The sequence below is a fragment of the Bombus vancouverensis genome, chromosome 6 (genome assembly GCF_051014615.1).
Source record: "Bombus vancouverensis nearcticus chromosome 6, iyBomVanc1_principal, whole genome shotgun sequence".
Lineage (NCBI taxonomy): Eukaryota > Metazoa > Arthropoda > Insecta > Hymenoptera > Apidae > Bombus > Bombus vancouverensis.
The window spans coordinates 14,338,211-14,358,370 of NC_134916.1; the positions used below are offsets into that span (position 1 = coordinate 14,338,211).

Sequence of the window (20,160 nt, forward strand, 5' to 3'; positions counted from 1 at the left end):
ATAGTTTCAATGTATATCGATCGAACTTATAGAAATTTACCGCAACTGTTACTTACAAAAATAAAAGTCAATTTTTGTCGAAAACCTTAGGATTTAGCCTATGCGTTTTAACGAGCCTAACGCGATTATTATTTGAAGATACGACAGGTCCGTAAAACAGATTTTTATTAAATAAATACGTTGTCACAATTGTTTAGATCAGGTGGAATCATATAACTATCGTACAATCTCGACGAGTACGTTTCGACTTCATCGATTACTAATTTACAAAGAAGGTTACTGCGCGCGCGAACGTCAGCACAAACGCTACGCGGGCGCGTTAAGCGAACCGCGTGCAACCGCTTCGTTGTTACTTAACACCGATCGTTTAATTAAAGCTAAGCATTCAGACTGAAATGGAGAGAAAGAATGTCGAGGAACATCGTCGCGGTTGACCGACGCAAACGCATGTGAAAAAGTTTCTCTAGCATGATATTGCACTGCCGTTGTGTAAAAGGTTCGCAGGGTTATAGCTTGGTCGATCGACATTCGCCACTAGCCCTAACAATGTCTTTGTTTTCTTTGTATACAATTTTCGATTCGTACTACTTAATTTCCTGATCCATTTGGACAGATGGACGGACGGACGTTATTAACCGTTTGAGTCTCAAGCAGCGCGATCACACTGTTTAGATTTTATGTCGAAAAGTCCCAGTACATTTGGACGCTACGGACAATTGACGATATTTTGTATTTCATTGTCATCTTGATAATTTTCATGGAACAAAACTTGGAGTATTTATAAACTAATAATACGCATCTATAATAATATAGAGATAATTCATAAAGTAACAAATATGACGAGCGCTATCGCGCCGTTTGGTTCTCTTCGCAATCGATTAAAACAAGTGCTATCGCACTGTTAGAGAGTTTTCTTTTTTTCAATAACGCCTGAGACTCAAACGGTTAATGGACATTTAAAAAATCGCATAAATATAAGCCATTAAAATCCTCTCCTAACTTTTGAATTTAATTTTTTATTTCTCCTCCCCTATTTGATTTAATTTTCGTTCCTATACGGTACTCTTGTCACTAATGTAACGACGATAGCGCCATAAATTCAGTTAAAATTTATCGTAATAACGATAATGTATATTACATAAATCCGTATCATCGCAATCAGCGTCCAAAAGAAATTTCGCTCTCGTAAAAGTCAACGTAAAACTCATTTGTCTTACGTTATCACAAACGTTTCATATAATATATTTACAGCCGCGGGTTGAAAAAGATCGATCCTCTTTAGGTCGCCTCGTCGCATTTCGTCCAATAAAAAGAAAGGAGAACGAGGGAGTTGGCTATAGTTTCGCTTAAACGCATCGCCCAGAATAATGATAAGTTTGTACCGCGAGTCCGGAGATCTTTACGAGTAGACGCCGCTAGAGATCGTTCTTACTGTGGTAACGAGTTGTTCCACGACTATGGGAATGACGAGATATTCGCCCGGAGGGAAAAGAAACGTTCGCGCTCCACTGTATACCAAGTAATCGCTTAAGTCTGCCGATTGACGCTTTCCTTCTTTTCTCGATGAATCGCACGGACATCTGAAAAGAAGAAACTTTCTTTCGTTGTCTTGCATTCGAACACGTAACTGTGATATACTGTTCGACATTAAAAAAGAAGAAAATAATAATAGTAGCAGTAATGAATCTATTGTCAAGTACGTTTAGGAAAAACCTAGCCACGCCAGAAAATCTACTCCAAGCAAGGTAAACGTCCCATGATCGAGACTTGATTTCGCGATCTTGCTAGTAAAAAACGAGCTGCCCTGTAAACTTAACAACTATACAAATTGTCGTAAAAAACGACGTACGCGAAGCGCCTTCTATGGCGTGTTTGCTGCTCAAAGTTCGAGTCAGCTGTCTGTCTCCAAACGTGATGGAGAGATGAGCGAGCGAGTGGTCCCTGATACGCTGGCGGCACAACGAAAAGTAAAAAACCTTTTTTCGAGCGCAGTCTTTTTCTCTCACCGTGCACCGGTGTCTCTTGGCTTTCATTTCGCGCAACGCGAAGTCTACGCGAACAGTCATTTTCGTCAAAACAGACCGAACACCTTTCTCGACGAGGTGCTCCGCTTTTTCCTAGCCGGAGCCACGATTTCTGAATTCTCAGAGTTCGCGGCGGTGATAGAGTTCGTGACAGGCATCAGTTTGCTTCGAACATGTTCATCCAGAAGTAACTGCACATCCATTTGCCATTGTTCTAGCTGTTGACTAAGTTCGATCTTCTGTTGAATAGCCTCCATCAGCTGGCTGTTAGCCTGAAGAACGTCTATCCTCGTTTTGGCCAGTTCCACTTCCGCTCTGTTTTTCCTAGCCACAGCTTGGTCTCGAACTTTGTAAGCTTGAGCCAAAATCTCGTCCTTCGTTAACTGCGAATGTTCCATATCGTCCCGAGCTCTATCACGTTCCTCTTTAACCCCGCGCAGTTCGGCCTCGCTCACACTCAGTTTGCTCGTCGTATCAAGCAAAGCCTCTCCGCGCCTCTTTAATTCCTCTTGCGTCTGCTTGTGTTGGTCCTTCACGTTCTCCAGCTCTTCGCGCACCCTGTGAAGTTCCACGGCTAAACCGAGCTCTCCCGGTGCCCCTCTTCCGGAAAGAGCCAAGTTGTATACCTCCTCCACCAAGTCCAACAAAGCACCGGGACAATTGGCCTGTAAAAAACCGGAGGGAACGCTTGTATAGAGAACATATGGCGAACTACTTGCGAGTACAATGCCATTGAGACTCGGATCGATCGTGGAAAGATATCTCTATCGCGCGGCAAATTACGAAGAATCTTATCGGTGCAGGCTAGATGAAAGCAACCGTGTAAACAAACTCTGCAAACACGAGCCACGTCGAAGCGTTGTAACTATAGCGTACTTACAGCCGTAGCTCTCTTAAAAGTACCAGTCACAGCCGATTCGTTATCTACGATCGAACCAAGTGTTCCAATCGGTGAACTGAGCACGTTCATCGAGTTTTCGTGGGCGCCCGACACGGGTTCCCTATATTGCGTAGCCGGAAACCGGAAATGGTGGAACAAAAGCAGCGAGTTACGCGAACCCCTTACCGAACTAGCAAGAGTCTCCTGTCCATTCGTGTCCGCCTCCTCCGCTTCCGTGGTGTTGTTCACGATCACGAGCATAGACTCGTCGCAATCACTCTGCAAACCGGAGTCGTCCTCCCCTCGTCTCAAATGGACGCACAGCTCCTTCAATCGCTTCACCGCCCTCGCCACCTCTGCACGCAAATCCTCCTGATCACCCAGCGAGCTTCCGCTCTCCTCGCACTCCATCTCCGCCTGCAGGGACCTCGGCGGTTTCTGTATCGAGCCGGATCTGCCTCTCCTTTCCGCCTCGATGGCCGCCAATGTCGCCGCCAGCTCGTCCCTATGGATTCGATCAAACGATCAAACGATCAACGTCAATCGTACGATAAATCGTTCCTCTAAACTCGATCCAACGAACTCAACTCGTTCCAACAAACTGACATTCGCTGCCACGTTTACGGATACGTGGTTACCGTCGTTCGCGTTTCGATAAGTTTCTACAGGCAAACGAAAGAGATAAACAAACACGATTACCGTGCTCGAGAAAAATCGATCACCGCTTAAAGCGACTGGAAAACCTTCCTCTATTTTCCGGTTCTCGCCTCGCGGAGCGAACACGCGTAGGCATTTGAAACGAACAACGAGTATTAGTTTCTGCTCTTTCAATGTGCGCCATGAAAAAACTCTCCGTTGTACATACGTGGGCTGCGACGATTAAGGAGAACAATCTCCTGTGATTCTAACAGACGGTGACAGATAACTGACCATTATGTGGAGATATTGTACTATCATTGTGGACCGAAACGATGTTGGTTGTAAGAGAATAATAAGTTAACGACGACGTGTAGTGTCTTATTACAGCGTTAGATGTCTGAAGGGGTACAGAGGCGCTTTCTGACCATTATCCTTTAATTTATCTCTATTAATCTTTATTGAATGTCTTTCGGTTAAGGACCCAGTTAAAATGTCGTATCTCACCTCTCACGTTCAGCTAGTTTTGCTCGGTGTTCCGCCTCGTGACCGAGCCGTTCCAAGGCCGCGGCTCTATCCTCGGCTTCTTCGAGAGCCGCCATCGCTCTCGCCCTCTCTTCCCTCAGCTCCAAGGACCTCCTCTCTAATTCTGTTCTTTGTGCGGACACCAACTGTACCTGGAACACGTCCGACATAACTGGCTTATGTTCTATTCGATTTCGCTATATCGGCCTGTGTCAATCGGCTTACTGATCTCCCTACGATCTACTACCTACGTTTGCGTATCCGTACACGAACCACCGCGATCGTTGATGTTTCGTACACGTGATGCAGCCTGAGAGCGCGTGCTTCCGGTACTTTCGTAAGGAGAAACTAGCACGTAGAATATAGACGTGCGTACAATCGTTGCCAGAATGAGATTCAATAGTATGTTAATTAGCGAAATAGGTTTTGGATACGCTTGGTGCTGGTATCGTAATAACAATAATATTGGGTACTACGCATTACTCCTTTCTTTCTATTCGACCTTGTAATAGATACGTGAAAGGGAATACCGGTTGTTCTGTTTGCCTAATACAAGGAACGCTTTTGAAGTTGTAGCAAGGGCAGGTTAACATCTTTAGAAAGAAATTTATAAAGAGGAAAGTAATTGCTTTTTAATTATCCGTGAGAGATCTATTAATCAGGTTAATTATCTTACCGTATGAACTACTAATTTCTTATTATTATATACTAATTTTTCTTTATTTACAGATCATATTTTACTTCTCTTACTCATATTCTCTTCTCTTTACTACCTCTATATTTGCAAGAAGTAAAATCAACATCGCTAGAATCGATTTGTCCTTATCGGCTTTTTTAATTCCATGATCATAAGAGATTCTAATTAAAGAATTAGGCCCATTGAACGGATTAAATCAAACTACCTGTAAAACAATTTCATCTACTCAGAGATATTTATATACAAAAATGTTCAGCGTATCTTCTGAAATTATACTTGAACAAAAAGGGAATTAGACGAAAGTAGTACGTACTAGTATTCCTGAAACGATTAAGTTATTCCAAAGTCACCTTTGTTCTCGCCCATTTCCACGTAAATTGCTTCGAGTTTCTTTTCACGAAGTCATTTTCCAATCTCTCGCCGATAAACCGATAGCATGACATAATCAATAACGTGGGCGTAACGTGTAGACAATGTAACGAGTATATTACTCGGAGGGAATTTGCGCGTGAAGGGTATTTCCTGAAATTCGAGTTTCTTCCACGTAAGAAGAGAACAAAGGGCGCCAGTACGAAGGACGAGGCAAGTTAAGTCGATCGTCGAGGGTCACGACTCACGACCTGTTTGCTTCGAACTGGCGTACCGCGCGAACTTCTCACGGCTACGTGTACTTCCTCCCGCGATCTGCCTCGAATTATTAGACGCTCGTACACAGCCCATTGATATCTCCGGGGTCATACATATTCAATGCTGCTAACGCCGAACAATATCCATTAACCACGGTCGCAACGGTAAACATCCAGCTGGATTCCCAGAACGATCTAGCTACGATTATCCAACAATCGTAAGCAAAAACAAACGGGTACTGCGCTCGAGACAATCGTTCGACACAAATATCTGCCGAAGTTACGAGGACAATTCCATAATGGCGTGAAACAGAAGAGAAATAAAATACTTGATTGCGGAAGCGCGGATCTGTTTCGAGAAACGGGCTCCCCCTGAAGCCTCGTTCACGTTAGCCAAATTAGTGGAATTCACGTCGTCTGAATCGATTGAGTTTAATTTCACGTTCATACATGTTGCATCGCTTGACTTTAGATTTAGATTCTGATTTTAGATAAATGTCGAAGGCAATATGAACAAATAAAATAATTGCGTACGTTGCGTACCTAACGTTGCGTTTCAAAGCGGCACAACATATTACGTTGTTTAGCAACTTGTCTTCCTTTCGAGTTAAAAAACATTTAAGGGAACTTGGACGATCTTACTCGAAACTTGACAGGATATTTCGAAACAAGTAACGGGATCGCGTTAGTCAAGGAATTTCAAACTACGCTGAACACAAATGATTCGAAGGTGAATGACTGTACTGATGAGAATGTGTATAGAAACTTGAATAGATGAAGAATAACATATTTCCATGACTTCAAACGATTTGAAGTCAAAATAACTTTGCCGATAAAGACTCAAAGTTTAGACGAGAATATTTCAAGCTACGTAAACAAGAAATTCACACTAGCAAATTATTTGAACCGAAGCTTCAGATCATCGATTAAATTGAAAGTAACTCGGCTAACCTGAACGTGGCTCAATGCGCTGCTCTCGGAAACTACTAATTTACCTCGTCCCTGAGAACCTCCAGGCTACTGACGTGATCCTGGAGCGTGGTACTTCTGAGGGCACACTTTTCCCTGAGCACCTTGACCTCGATGAGCAATTGCTCTTCCTGCTTCGCGGCTTCTCTCAGCTGATCGGCCAGCCTCGTATTTTGTGCGGTGAGCTCCGCGACAAGCGTCGCCTGGTCCCGTTCCGCTCTTCTAGCTCGTTCATTTTGTTCTTCTAGCTGACTCCTCAATGTTTCCACGTCCGCCTGGAGCTCCAAGGTTCTCGCTTCGTTCTCGCTCCTGGCTTCCTCTAACCGTCGACGAAGCAGGTGCCTCTCTTGTTCCAGACTCTATGACAACAAACAGCGGGAACGTTAAGACTATTATACGAGATCGATGAAAGCCAATTAACAGGCTGTCGCGTGTTTCGATGTCGAAACTTTTCTTCCCGGCACGTGTCGAAACACTCGACTGTGTTTGTCTGTATATCCAAATGATCTCAAATATACATATGTGAAGAATTTGTAGAGAGAAAAAATAGGTAAATAAAAGGCATGTTTTTCCGAAAATGAGATAAATATAGCAAATGGTACGTAAGATCTGTTCTTATCTAATAGAAAAACTGTACAAATATTTCACCACGATAATGATAATCTTTAGTCAACATAAGGTAGTGACGATATCTAATGTTTCAATATTTGGAAACATCAGAAGTTTTTCGACTAACTTTTTGCAGTTCGTGCAGCATTTAACATTTTGCCCTGTGTAATTCATACTCGGTAAATTACTTTCAAAAATATTAACTATTTGACTATATTTTTGTAATTAATTGCGTGTATGTATTGCCATATTTCTATTAAATTAAGTTACAACGCAAAAGAATATATTTTATAGGATATCTATAAACTCGGAAAGAATAAAATGAAATACAGTATCGAGTCGAGTTCGACTTTATCCTATACTTTTCATAGGTCAGAGATTTTATCGTGATGTTTCTCCAAATCTTCGGTATGCGTATCGTATGATCTCGAACGGAATATTTAGTTTCGAAAGTATATCCGAACGGAGAATACTATACTTTCTCGGTATCCATGAAAGTGGATGTTTATTCACGCAGTCTGATCGATGTAATAACGGTGAGAAATATGCCTAACAAACGATCATGGCAAGAAAGCCTCAGCGCTATTGAATAATAAAAACAGAAGAGTCAAGAACGAACTGCAGAGAAAAGAGCGGCGGTCTACCTCAACGATGTTTGTAAAATCAGCAACTTGAATCGCTTGGTTACCTTCGACCTCGAAGCGTCGTGATCGACCTACGAACGAAGGCTACCGCAAACGTCCCTGACTAGAATATCGAAAAACAGGATTCTGTCGTCGAGTCTCCTTTCTCGAAATTGTCACCTCGTTTCACCGACTTGGCATCGTTGGACGAATTTTAAAAAGGCACGCGGTGACTCACCCGGAGTCGACGCGACGCTCGCCTACTTCTCTCAGGTTCAATGATGACGCCGATCCTCAAGACCTAACAAGATCCGGTGAAAGGATAATGTTTGGGTGTTTCGTAAGGACGTCAAAGCTCCTACACGAGTTTCATCATCCGTTGAAATTGAAAACATGCACGCTGGCTCCTTCAATTTATTATTATCCGCGATTAATCCTTTCGATACGATCGTCGTCGATATTGCCAAAAGCGATATCAAAAATTGGAATCGAATTTGAAGTACGGATATCATTTATTAACGACTTCGTCTGATACCGCATTTATCTTTGCTACCTTTCTGCGTTTGAAGGAGGCAATTTATGAAAATGTACACGTACTTAAAGAATTAATGAGAGACAATGGTTTCTCATTAATGCGTGTAGGAAGACTACAGACAAGATCATCTAGTTTATAGTTAATTACACGCTCTTTCTTTTTAATTCGTTGAATCGGTTTCCGGGAAACGACAGAAAAATTCATTCATTCCGCTAATCGACCATCACGCGAACGCTTCGGCACGAATAATTCTAACATATCGATAATTTTCATCATAATTTATTCATAATCAGTGTACATATCCGTAAAAAATTCCCTTGTAAATTATAAACGTCTGAGCTTCGCTTTGGACTCTCTCTTCGACAATTACGAATCAGTTAATGAGCTAGTTATATCTACCTCTTTTAATTCAATGCTTAAGCGCTTAATTTTCGTAGTCTCGTTATAATCAAAATCATTCGACGTATTTTCATTATGATGAAGCGTGGTCTGATTTATCGATCGCTTTTGAATGAATACATTCCACTCGATAACGATTACGTATAATTGGACGCGGCACATTACGACTGATCCCTGCAGTTATAAATCACGAAATCGCGAGGCTAGAAAATAATTGGTCGTGCTGGATCCCGCATCTGTTATCGTGAAGCTCGTCCAAGAATAAAGCCAACGAATGGCAAATGCCTGGAACGTTCGATTCACGGGGGAATGCCAGAATTTTAATTTGAATGCGTTCACGCAACGCTAATATAGAGTTTTGCGGTACGAATTGCGATGTATTTGCGAGGTACCGAATGAAAAAGCAGCTGTAATACAGGCCCGCACACAACGATCACACGGTTCGATGTTGGTGGAGTTTATCGAGCTAGAAGGTAAGTACGGCCTTGGTTTCCCGTGGTTACTCATCGACCGATCGTCGACGCAGCCAAAGGCTCGTGGTCGCTCGATCGCTCGAAAATCGTCGACCACTAACGATTCGATCCTCGAATTAACGCTAATTTTCTTTATTAGGATCGTAATTACGTGTCTCGTAAAAAGCGAGAGAAAGAGGGGAAAAGCAGAAAGAATTTGAAATTAAATTAACCACTGGATAAAGAATTATCAATGGATACGTGATTGTTATCTTTGTACTGTTTCTTTTTTATATGTGTGTATCTTTTAGCTTTCAGGTAAAGTTGTATCGTACAGACTGTTACGAAATACGTAACGACGTTTAAGTTGAATGAAGAAAGACAAAGACAGAGCACGAGGAGAACGAGAAAATTGCGATTTTCTTAACTCGATATATTATATAGTATATACATATAAGTCTACAAGTGGCAAGACCAAGTGCGCGAAAAGGTAAAAATTATACATTAATAAAAGACGCGAAATAATAATCGTATATCTGGCGTGTGTGCGAGTTGAATCTGTAAAAATGAAGCGCTGATATATTATGAAAAATGAAAAATGAAAAATTAAAGTTACGTGGTTTCGACGGTTGTGAAACATTTCCTCGATATTTGTTTGCAATTGAGCAACAAATTAATTCAACGAGTAACGCAATTTCACACGACCGAGGTATCTGGAAATTTCGCGAGTATTTCAAACATTTCTATAGAAAGCATAATGCAGTCACGTCACTTTCAATGCCTCTCCAACAATGCCTATTAAAGACTAACAATGCCTGACATTTTATTGTGCCGATACGTTTATCAAAAAGGCTACGAAACAGCCTTTGTCTTCGCCGATTTTAACTTAAACGTCGGCTAATTTGAAGCCCTACCGATTATATCCACCTCAAGGTGGTTAAACTCCTTAAGGTGGGTGCACAAAGAGAGGGAAAAAACGACAGGTGAAAAAAACGAGGAAGGTGTACGTGGAGGATACAGCACAAGGGACGAGACACACGGGGCTACGGACAAAAACCAGAAAGGCAAACACGCGTGTGATGCATACAGGAAGGACAAGAAACGCGCGTGTACGCTTTTTCCATAAGGTACATAACATGGCCGAAGGCGACTAGCGGAGATCCATGAGTCACGAATCTCCAACCCGTTCTCCAACACGACTGTTACTCCGATTGCGGTGGTTTCGCTATCCATGACGCTACCAGCTAGCTCCCACATCGGTATATTTCAGAAAACATCATTTCTGACACCTCATCGACCTTTGCGTCCACATAGAATGTGCGATTTCTCGCGTTTGATCTCCCAGGACTGTATCTAAGCTTCTCGAGTTTTTGTAATACTCACAATTAGTCCTATTTCAAAGTTCAGCATACATTGATTGGATTTAAATGTAAATTTCTGAATTAGGAAAATCTTGTATGTAATCTAAAGAAAGATCACGTGTCTGGTACGATGGATAAACATTCGCTTCGATACATCTTGCTTGTCTATGTCTTTGAAATCAATTAAGTAAAGAAGTTATTACGGGACAATAATAATAAAACAAAATTAATATAGAATGAAATTTGATCATGTCGGGGATTTTAGGAGGTAAATTTGAAAATCGAGATTTCAATTTGAAGATTTGTGTTTGAATGTAACTATTCGATTCAAATTACACTTTTCAACAGAAATTTATTCGTGTGCAATCCTTCGCAACGTAGATAACGATAACATTGCTATTCATACCGGACTCAACCTGTTTCGCTATCTATCGGATAGGATGAATCATCGATAAGTAAACGTTAATGATCCTTCTTATGGATCGAAGCATCTGTTAATTCTAGTTAAAATCAAGCTCGATTATAATTAAGTTCGACCCCAATTCGATTACAATTATATTCGATCCCAGTTCGATTACAATTATATCCGATCCCAGTTCGGTTACAAACTACACATACGTATTCATGAGCAAATGGGGGTGCATAATTGCAGACGGTATTCAATTGTAAAAACGTGAAAAGGTCCAAATATCGATTGAGTCACGAATCACGTTCGATGTTCCATTCTCGTTTATTCCTGTGCTCTTTCAACATCGAAGCTAATGTCGTCGTTAATGGTCGTTGCTACATCATGACATGTACGTAGCGAAATACTTTCATCAAGACACAGAATTAATTCGCAACGGATTTGAAAAAAGTTTCTGTCCATTACAGACGTTAGATCTGTTACGAAATATTTTCAATATCTGAGAAATGCTATTGATCGAAACGTAAAGCGGATGTAAAACTTTTATACGTATACCATACTCGTATATCACAAGCTTAAAGAGAATCTTTCATCCTACTAGACAGTTCGATCGATTAAAGCAATGTGATTTGGCAAACGAAAAATCTGAATTTCAATTTCTCATGACTACATCAACCGATATAGCTCGCTCGATGAATTCTGTTTCTCGGAACATGCATAATAACGTTTCCTCCCGTTAAAGGGAAAACCATCCACGACAAGCAGATTATTCTAATTATACAGCCGTGACCAGCAATACATCTTCCGGCACACTTTATCGGACTTCTAATTTAATGGCTGAGCTCCTGTCACTTTCTGCTCGAAGAAACAGACATCCGCCCGATAGAAAGGGAAGTAACCGAAACAAGGAAGCGGAGTGAACAGTGACTGGTACGTATGGACGCGGATCTTCGATTTATCATTTCTCTGTCCAACCGCGTGATACCGCTCTGACTACGAACATTGCATACCTGTTTCTTTGATATGGAACGAACATCATTTTCCTCCGTATACACAGTCATATACCATAAAATCCGACTTTTTTCGTTGCGACTTTCTTACAATTTCCACTTCGACTAATTTCTACAGCAAAAAGTTTTAAAAGTTGAAGTATACGCCTATTCGTTCTCATTAACGAGCTCTAACGATCCGCCAATTGCGAAAACGAAATGACGAGTGTTTTACAATGTATGGCAATGCGCGTATTTCCTTCCTCGTTGCCGAGTCGATCTTCGTGCCGCGTCTAATTTAATCACACGACTAAGAACCTTCGCGCAAATTTATTTCCTGCGACGAAGGATCCTTCATTCCGCCTTTCATGGATCCGCTGTACCGTTAAATAAAAGACAAGAACTACCTAATGTAATCACAGAGACTGTGCGACATAATTACGACGCAATCGTTAAACGAAACGAATCATAGTGTCATAATCGCGTCTTAATTACAGAAGGAAAGAAACGTCTTAATAGCTTCAACTGCCAACTACTCTTCGTTCACTTTTCAGGACGATTATTTTCACGACTATTATTCGAGAATACTATAATTTGCTCGGTGAAAGAGCGGCATAACTACGTGTTTTCCAAAAACGAGATACATACGGGGGACGATTATCTCGCGAATTTTGAAATCTTTAATAGTAGACTGCAGATTTTCATGCAAAGTTACGAAGGCATCTAAAAGAGTAAAGATCCAATAAAAAATTGTTTCATCTAATGTAAGCAGAGTACAGTTGGTCCTCGAGCAACGCGAAAAGTTTGCTTATACGCGGATTGTTTTCTCGATCAATATTGTAAAAGTTTCCGGGATGACACACATACTATGTATGTAATCCGCGTAGTAAAACGTGACTTTGTAACGAATTAGACGGCTAACGAAGAGGTGTTGAAGAAAAAAGCGAATCGCTGTTGTTAACAGACGATCGAACAGACTGTTCCCATATCATTGCCGCGGTCGTGAGATCAGTCGTGTGCCAATCGTCGCATCATCGCAGTATAAATACGATATATCTATAAATAATATAATAAATAATACGTGTACGTATTTTCTCTCTCTTATATTTACGTAATTTTTTTAATAACATTTTCTTCTCTCTAACTTATCTTATTATAAGAATACAGTAATAACGCATGTATGTAATATGCAGAATAAAGCTTTCAGTCAACAACAGATTATTATATTGTACATGTACGTACATACACAGTTAAGTTTTTTTGAGACTCAGAAATTATACGCGGATTTTCGTCTACTCTGAGTGTCTGTGTCCATAGCATTGTTCGAGGATTAACTCTATTCTACTTTACATATATTCTTTTTTAACATTACATGCATCCTGTGCATTTTCGTATCTATTTTACATAAATGCATAAAAATCCGCAGTCTATTTATGCGTATCTATAGCCTGGATTCAGTCAAATAGCGATCCCGAAGGAATCTCAAATTGAACATTTTTAACGCCGTAATTAAATATTAAGATACAATCATGTTCCGAAGAAATACTTATTTTTCGGATCTTCTCTTTACCTTGTTACAATTTTTTTTTTCTGTTGCATAAGGGAGAGACAGGATCATTGGTTGCTTAGCTATTATAAAAGGAGGTCGCGACACGTATTAATATATTTAAATATTCCAAAGCATACATATTTCTCTAGCAGAGTTCGACTTGACCCACAATTTTTCTACAAAAAATATCTTGTCACTTGCACCACTTTTTCACTCGATACATTTATTACACTTTTCCATAAACCGCTTTTATAAATAAACGATTGCCGATAAACAGGTCTTGACTCGTGCGCAGCTAATCGAATAAGTATTATCTAACGGGTTTCCTGGCGCATGCCACAGGTATAAGTCACAGTTTATCAAAAGAAATGGTGCACGTGTTTCATGATTGGCGGGTGTAGCGAATGTTCGGGAATAAAAAAGAAACGAAAAGATCGCGATAATGGCCGTTTTAATTGGCATTGCACTTCGCGGTGACGCATTGCGCTCGCCTCGGCTCGGCTTTTGGCGTTGCGCCGCACCGTTCCTCGTTCACTTTCCCTCAGAAGAAAACGATTATGCGAGGTGAACCTTCTCAGAGAAGGAAAAGGAGGAGAAGTAGGGAGGCTCGTAATAGAGAGGCAATGGCCCGTGACGAGCCAGGCAATGATCGTATACTATTGCAACAACCAAAGTCCATCCGCGTATTGCGCGACCTGCTCCAGACGGTGGATTAATGTAACAAAAAGAACTAGATTATGGTATAGGTAGGTAAATGTACCATTTTGAAAGTTTTAAATATACCACGTATATAATGATACTAAATATACTATTTATTCGTTTTAAAAATTATAAATATACAATATAAAAAGAGTATTATATCATGGTGTGTACATATATATTGTTTTAAGAATTTATCGTATTCCTTTCACCTCTATGATCACCTGTTTTGACCTGTTATGTCGAAACGGAATGTGCAGAATGTAAATATATATATTAAATATATGTATATGTATATTAAAATTACTTATATATTCGACGTATGATTTGTCAATTTATATGCAATTTTATATATGTAATTTGCGTACTGGTGTAACCAGTTTATTCTACGGAAATTTTTACAGAGTTTGTCAATCGAATAACCAATTAGATATATGTTTCTTACAGATGCATATGAGTCTTAGCGTAAAAGGCTAAAGTTCGTTTTACGCTGCTAGAAATGTTTTCTAGTATAGCCAATGAATGTCAATTTTGAATTTAAAAAACTCTTTGTTCGTTCGAGAGCTACACTGAACTCTGCACACAACTTTACATTCGCAAGATGTTACATCACTGACTGTTCAGCTTTTAATCAAGCGAGCTTAGTTGAATTTGGAAAGTTTTCTAATTTCAAAGTTGTTATTTTTGGACTCTATTCATTGAATACTATAATGAATAATTTTCGCCTCTAACAAGGAACTTTAATCAATGAAAAAGTTTGACTTTGAGATCCTTGCGGTTTTCACGTACCAATGGCGATCAGGTAACAGCAAAGCCGGATACGTCCATAAGCATTAACGTGGACGAGAGCAAAGGAAACCCGTGGCGATCGGCGTAAAAGCGTTGTGTAATTTCTCCGGGCCTATTACGGTCAGAATATCGCTTCATCATGGAAAGAGCTAATTGGATCGAAGCGTGATTCTTGTTCGATTGCATTTGCCTCTGATTTCCAAAGTTCTTGCTCGAGGTTCTTATTCGATGCTCTTCCATCAGGTTCTTGCTTAAGCTTCTAGCAGAATTCGAGCGGACAAGGAACATTATTTGATAACACTATATGATATTTTTCGCAGCGGTAAGAAACGAACCGATATATTCTCGAACGTAAACGCGTTGTGTAATTAGAGCCACGTGAACACCTAACCAGGTGCGATGCGTCGAGCGTCACGATTACTCCATCGACATTCGATAATCTAACACGCTCGATCCGTTGTGTTATTTAATTTCGCGCACAATGTACCGAATAACGGGTTCACCAACTTCGACATCGCGTTATCGTTTTACGTAAGCGACAGCTTTAGCTCGATTCCGCGATTGGTTGTCGTTGCCAGCTCCAAGGTGGAACGATTCGGGGCCGTTTACACGATCGAATATTCAATCTACTGTGACGAACCGTAATAAAATCTGCTACGTGTCCTAACGAGACATTTCGCGATTTCACTGGAAGTTGGAACCAGCTAGAAAACTGTATCGCCAGAATGGTTTCGGGAGATTACGTTCGTCTCGTATCGATATATCTCGCTCTAACTATCAACGAGCAGGTATCTGAAAGCTAAGAACGTACCTAGAAACTAGAAACTGGTATATCTAGAAACTGGTTGAAATTATAGGCGATAAGACTATCTTTGTATCGGTTCGGTTTTAAGGAAAACTGCGTTTTGTACCGAAAGAAAGTAGATCAGGAGATCAGTGCGGGAACGCGAACACAATGCGTTATTAATGGTTATCTTGAACGGTAGTGAATTCATAGCAACAATCTGCGCTGCAAATCGAGGCTGATATTAAGTAATTATTGTACTAAATGAACGTTCCCGTAGAAGTTGCGCGAAACGCTGGTAAAGGACGCGTATGTCTGCTCCGTTAGCGTAATTCAGATCGATGATCGAAACTCGTTTGAGAACGCGGAATCACACGTTCTGTAAGGGGAAATCGCGTAACTAAGTAGAAAACAAGGCTGCCGATTATCTGTAGAATCTGCGAAAGTAGCTAGCCAAGTACACGATTAATGAGATTAGCGGCCGATTACGACAAACCAAAAGGAGGCCGGTGTCGCAATCGTGTCAGCGACAGTTACCGTCGTTTCATGGCTACTATTATTGTTTACAAAACTTATGTGACTCACCAGCAATTAAAGCGATGTTGAGTAACAAGAAGTTTGCGGTTCGTGCACCTTTCGAAATGTATCAAGGCTGCCACGATGCGACTAAGTTCGAGTGTTTGCCAAACGTTTTATCTTATCGACTCGGTCGATTCGTCGCATGACGTGTGCCTCGACCAATCGAAGCTTAAAATCTTACGGCAACTTCGATAGCGATAACGATTAAACGCTAGTTTAATTAAATAATGCGGCTTATTAAAGTGAGTGGGATCCACGATCGCGTTGAATTTGAGATATTGGACGATGACGATGGCGTGAAATATCGTCTAGAAGAAGATGCTAGACGACATCTGATGCTTCTTAGATTCTAACGTAGCATTAGTACTTGATCATAAGTAAATCGATCAGCCGCTGAAATAAAACGAAATAATCAATGTGATAATAATAGCAAAGAGAGGAAAAAATGTGTTCCTCTGTGGAAACTGTGAATGATCTAAAATTCTTTCGCACGCGATCTGCTCATTTATCGACGCCATCGACTGAAATCGTGGGAAATAAGGAAACAGTCACGAGCCGGATCGATATTGCCACCAAGAAAAATGAATATTTTATTTTACAATGGTCCCTTAAGCGGTAAACCGCGTCTCGAGAAACGAGCGTACCCGATCTCCCGTTTCAAATCGTTATCCGACACCGACAGGTGAGAGTGCACGCACTTCATGCACGCACTTCACGCACGCACGGTGGCCGTACGAGTATTATGAGAACGAAGGAAAAACCGACGATCCAAGCACGTAGCCACGAAATTTTCCCTGTCGTAAAATTCGCATAGACCGTGCACAATTGAATTGGCGTAGAATAATCACGGAAGGAAAAAAGGTGATTCGCCAGAGACACGGTGCGATAATTAAGTGCCACTTCGCAGTCCCATTTAAAAGAATTTCTATCTTCGCCTTTTTAAGTTTAAAAATAATGCAGTGCATCCATCGAGTTTCGCGATTGTGTTAACCGGATCGTGCCTTAATCAGAGACTCTTGCAATTACGAAGTTAGAAGTTAGTAAAAACACGAATCTCGGTTAGGTAGCTCTTAATTTTTGCATATATAAATGCGATAACCCAAACTATATACTGATAGAGGAATGCAAATTAATAGAAATGAAAGAAAAAGTATTAAAAAGAGCAGCGAGGTACGAAGAGAAAGCCCTAGAATCAAAAAAGGAATTAGTAAAGGAGTGCATAAAGGAAAGAGAGAGAGAGAGAGAGTGGGGGAATGGTCAGAAAGGGAAAAGAGCAAGAAAGAGAAAGACACCTACACAGCACAAGTTCAGCTAGCCTGAGGATCCGCTATAAGCCTTAGGATTTTGTTAATTAATTGTTCTTCAAACGGACAAGCAGTCGTTGTCCCAACTATGGGAAGATCGGAGAAATCTATTTTTCTCGCGAACAACGCTTCCGCTAGCAACTTTCCCTCAAGGGCGGCTAGCATCCTTTTCTAGTCACCAACGTGGAAATTGACCAATTAACAGCAACGTCAATTTCCCTCACTTTCTGAACGAAAGCTATCCCCGACGAATCCGATGATCTCGTGTCCTTAGACACACCCCATCGTAGTTTTCCTCTGGAACATCATCGTGACGGGAAGTCATTCTCTCTTGCAACCTCATCGACTAAAAGAGTAACATCTTTGCGATCAGTGATTATTTCACGTTTTACTAACAAAGAGTCAGACTTAGATTTTGTGAGAACGTACATCTATCATCCCGTTGACCGCGGATTCGTTATCGAACCTGAGGCCATTGTCATTAGCTTCGCGAGTGCCTAATCGCCGTGATTAATTGTCAAGACTGTAACAACCCCATTATTGTAATAAACTACGCCTGTGTTGTACCGCATCAATGGCTAATTCCCGTGAAGATTCATTTGACGCCCACAACCCTACTCCCAGTGCTAACCCGACAAATACATAACTAGAACAACTGAAATGAAACACTGGAATTTCTCAAATTGGCACGAGGTGGAATTTACTTTCCCTAAACTTCAGTTTCATATACCTGAAGCCTACGCGTCGACCTAGTTAACGACGACTATGATCCTGAACATCGATAAAACTCAAGACCTGAAATAACAGGAAATCCATAAAATCCAGTCGCCTGAATCCTAGGGAAGAAAGCATCGACCCATCGAGCAGGTATAGTCATCTTCGCGAGCTATCTCCAGAACCGTGCAGTTACCTTGTTAAAGCGTCACGGTACATTTGGAAGTGGCTCGGTACAGGTTCACCGTCAAATCAATTTCACTGCATCTCGACTCGTTTGCAAGTAAATCGTTCGTGGAACAGACTCGCAGCCACGCATGTTCGCTCGTACGAGGATGCTCGTTCTCCGGCCTCTACGAGCACCAGCCGCCGAGAAACTGGCAGAACAATGGGGAAAGATAACGAACGAGGTGTAATAAAATTGAAAACAAACAATCGGAGTTTCCGACTAACGGTACAGAAGCTCTTAACTAGCCTGTTTCGTGACAAACCGCGCTGAACTTCTTCCAACGTCTCTTCTTTCCGCTCTTTTAATTTCACCTACCCGTAGGGTGTCTCAACGAACCGTTTCCTTTCTTGCACACCAATTCCGTTCAATTTGTATCCTCGTTCGTACTCAACGAAGTATAATATCGTGGCTTTATGATCCAACGGGTGTAAGTCGTATCCGTTCGCGATAAAGTATCAACTCTGTACAATAAAGGAACCAAAAAAGTGGGAAGAATCTACGACTTAGTACAAGGCTTACGGCATCTAACGTTTATCTAGCGATCGCGTGACATCCATTTTAATGGTATTTCGACGAAATCTCTTGGAGTTCGTAACAAAGATTTAATGTCGTAACGATTAGCCGATTGGAACGGTGCTCGTGATCGTTTCTTAAGAGAAAATACTTGTTGTTTTACTAGTTGATCGTTTCGACTAGTTGCTCGTTTCCTCGGGACGGCCCTGTGGCACACGCCGGCGCTCGTTCAGAACGAGCAGTTGAAAACACGAGTACCCTTCTGACTCGAGTTTCCGTGTGGTGTTGTTAAAAACTTTCCCTATACAGTTACGCTCTTACCTACGGCCGGAAACTCGAGCTAAAGAACGTTTGCTTCGTTGCAAAACGCGAATTCCGCGCGTCGGACCAGGAGTCCGTGCATTTTTCGATGCTTGCAACGAATTCGCGAAATTTGCTAGGTTCGTTTGCTAGGTTGTCGTATGGTTCGTGTTCCCTTTAATGCGTTGGTAGGTAAACAAGCCGAGGAAAGAGGGTAGAACGTTCCTTTGAAATAACGGTTTGCTTTTTAGCGGACTTCCGGTCTGCTTCGCATTCTCCTAGTCTTCGAATCACACCGTCGCAAAAGCGACTGCTCGTTCTATGGCAATTAGTCCTGCCTGTGCTGGGAACACGTCATTGTAACACGCACAGATATTCTTCTTCTTCTTCGTGAAAACTGTATCCGCCTTTTGAAATCACACTTTTGCGTCGATTGTATACTCGGCTGAATCTTGGAATTCTGTTGCTAATATTCTCCATGATTTCTTTAGTTATCTCTGCTGCGTCGAATGTCTGGAAACGAAAAAGCAGGTAGTCCACGATCTGCTCACCAAATTCGTAGAACTCAGAAAAGGTATCCCTTTGTGGAAAAAAGAATTTTCCACGGGTCATTTTGACTAAGAACCGCCGCGGGAATCCAAATACCGTATTGAGATAACACAGGTAACCGTATTAACGTAGCTGAGAAAGCGATTCTAAAAAGCGGCGAATATTGTTTCGTATCTGACCCGCTCGACAAAGGAAAGCACGTCAAGCTCTGGAAGTAAATACGATAAATATTTAGAGGGAAAGGCGTAGCAACGCTGGATCCCCTTATAATCGCCTAACCGCGATCTCACGATGCACTTTCATACAAATATTAGCGGCATAATAGTGGTCCGACAGAAATTTCGCATCATAGGCGCGGGCCAACCTCAATTGCATTCACACTTTCTCACAAGGATTCCTAAGAAATTGTATAATGAACCA

At 41.2% G+C, this 20,160-nt stretch overlaps 1 protein-coding gene and 1 long non-coding RNA gene across 3 annotated transcripts in view; both read right to left on the minus strand.

The window, feature by feature from the left end:
• Positions 1 to 148: 148 nt before the first annotated feature.
• LOC117157580 (bicaudal D-related protein homolog) overlaps positions 149 to 20,160 on the minus strand; it is a 28,932-nt gene continuing 8,920 nt past the window's right edge. Inside the window, exons 1-5 of one of the 2 annotated variants that reach the window (XM_076619061.1) lie at positions 13,302 to 13,803; positions 6,384 to 6,716; positions 4,048 to 4,217; positions 3,091 to 3,409; positions 149 to 2,689 (exon numbers count right to left, since the gene is read on the minus strand). In XM_076619061.1, the coding sequence (XP_076475176.1) occupies positions 2,072 to 2,689; positions 3,091 to 3,409; positions 4,048 to 4,217; positions 6,384 to 6,716; positions 13,302 to 13,349 (1,488 nt within the window). In that variant the 5' untranslated portion in view covers positions 13,350 to 13,803 and the 3' untranslated portion in view covers positions 149 to 2,071. Of the gene's footprint in view, positions 2,690 to 3,090; positions 3,410 to 4,047; positions 4,218 to 6,383; positions 6,717 to 13,301; positions 13,804 to 20,160 lie in introns of those variants that run through there. The other variant, XM_033335722.2, reaches the window with a different exon arrangement.
• Positions 4,757 to 6,368, minus strand: LOC143302786 (uncharacterized). Its single transcript, XR_013058576.1, has 2 exons — positions 5,076 to 6,368; positions 4,757 to 4,967 (listed from the first exon to the last, which is right to left on the minus strand). It is a non-coding gene; the product is annotated as an uncharacterized LOC143302786 (long non-coding RNA).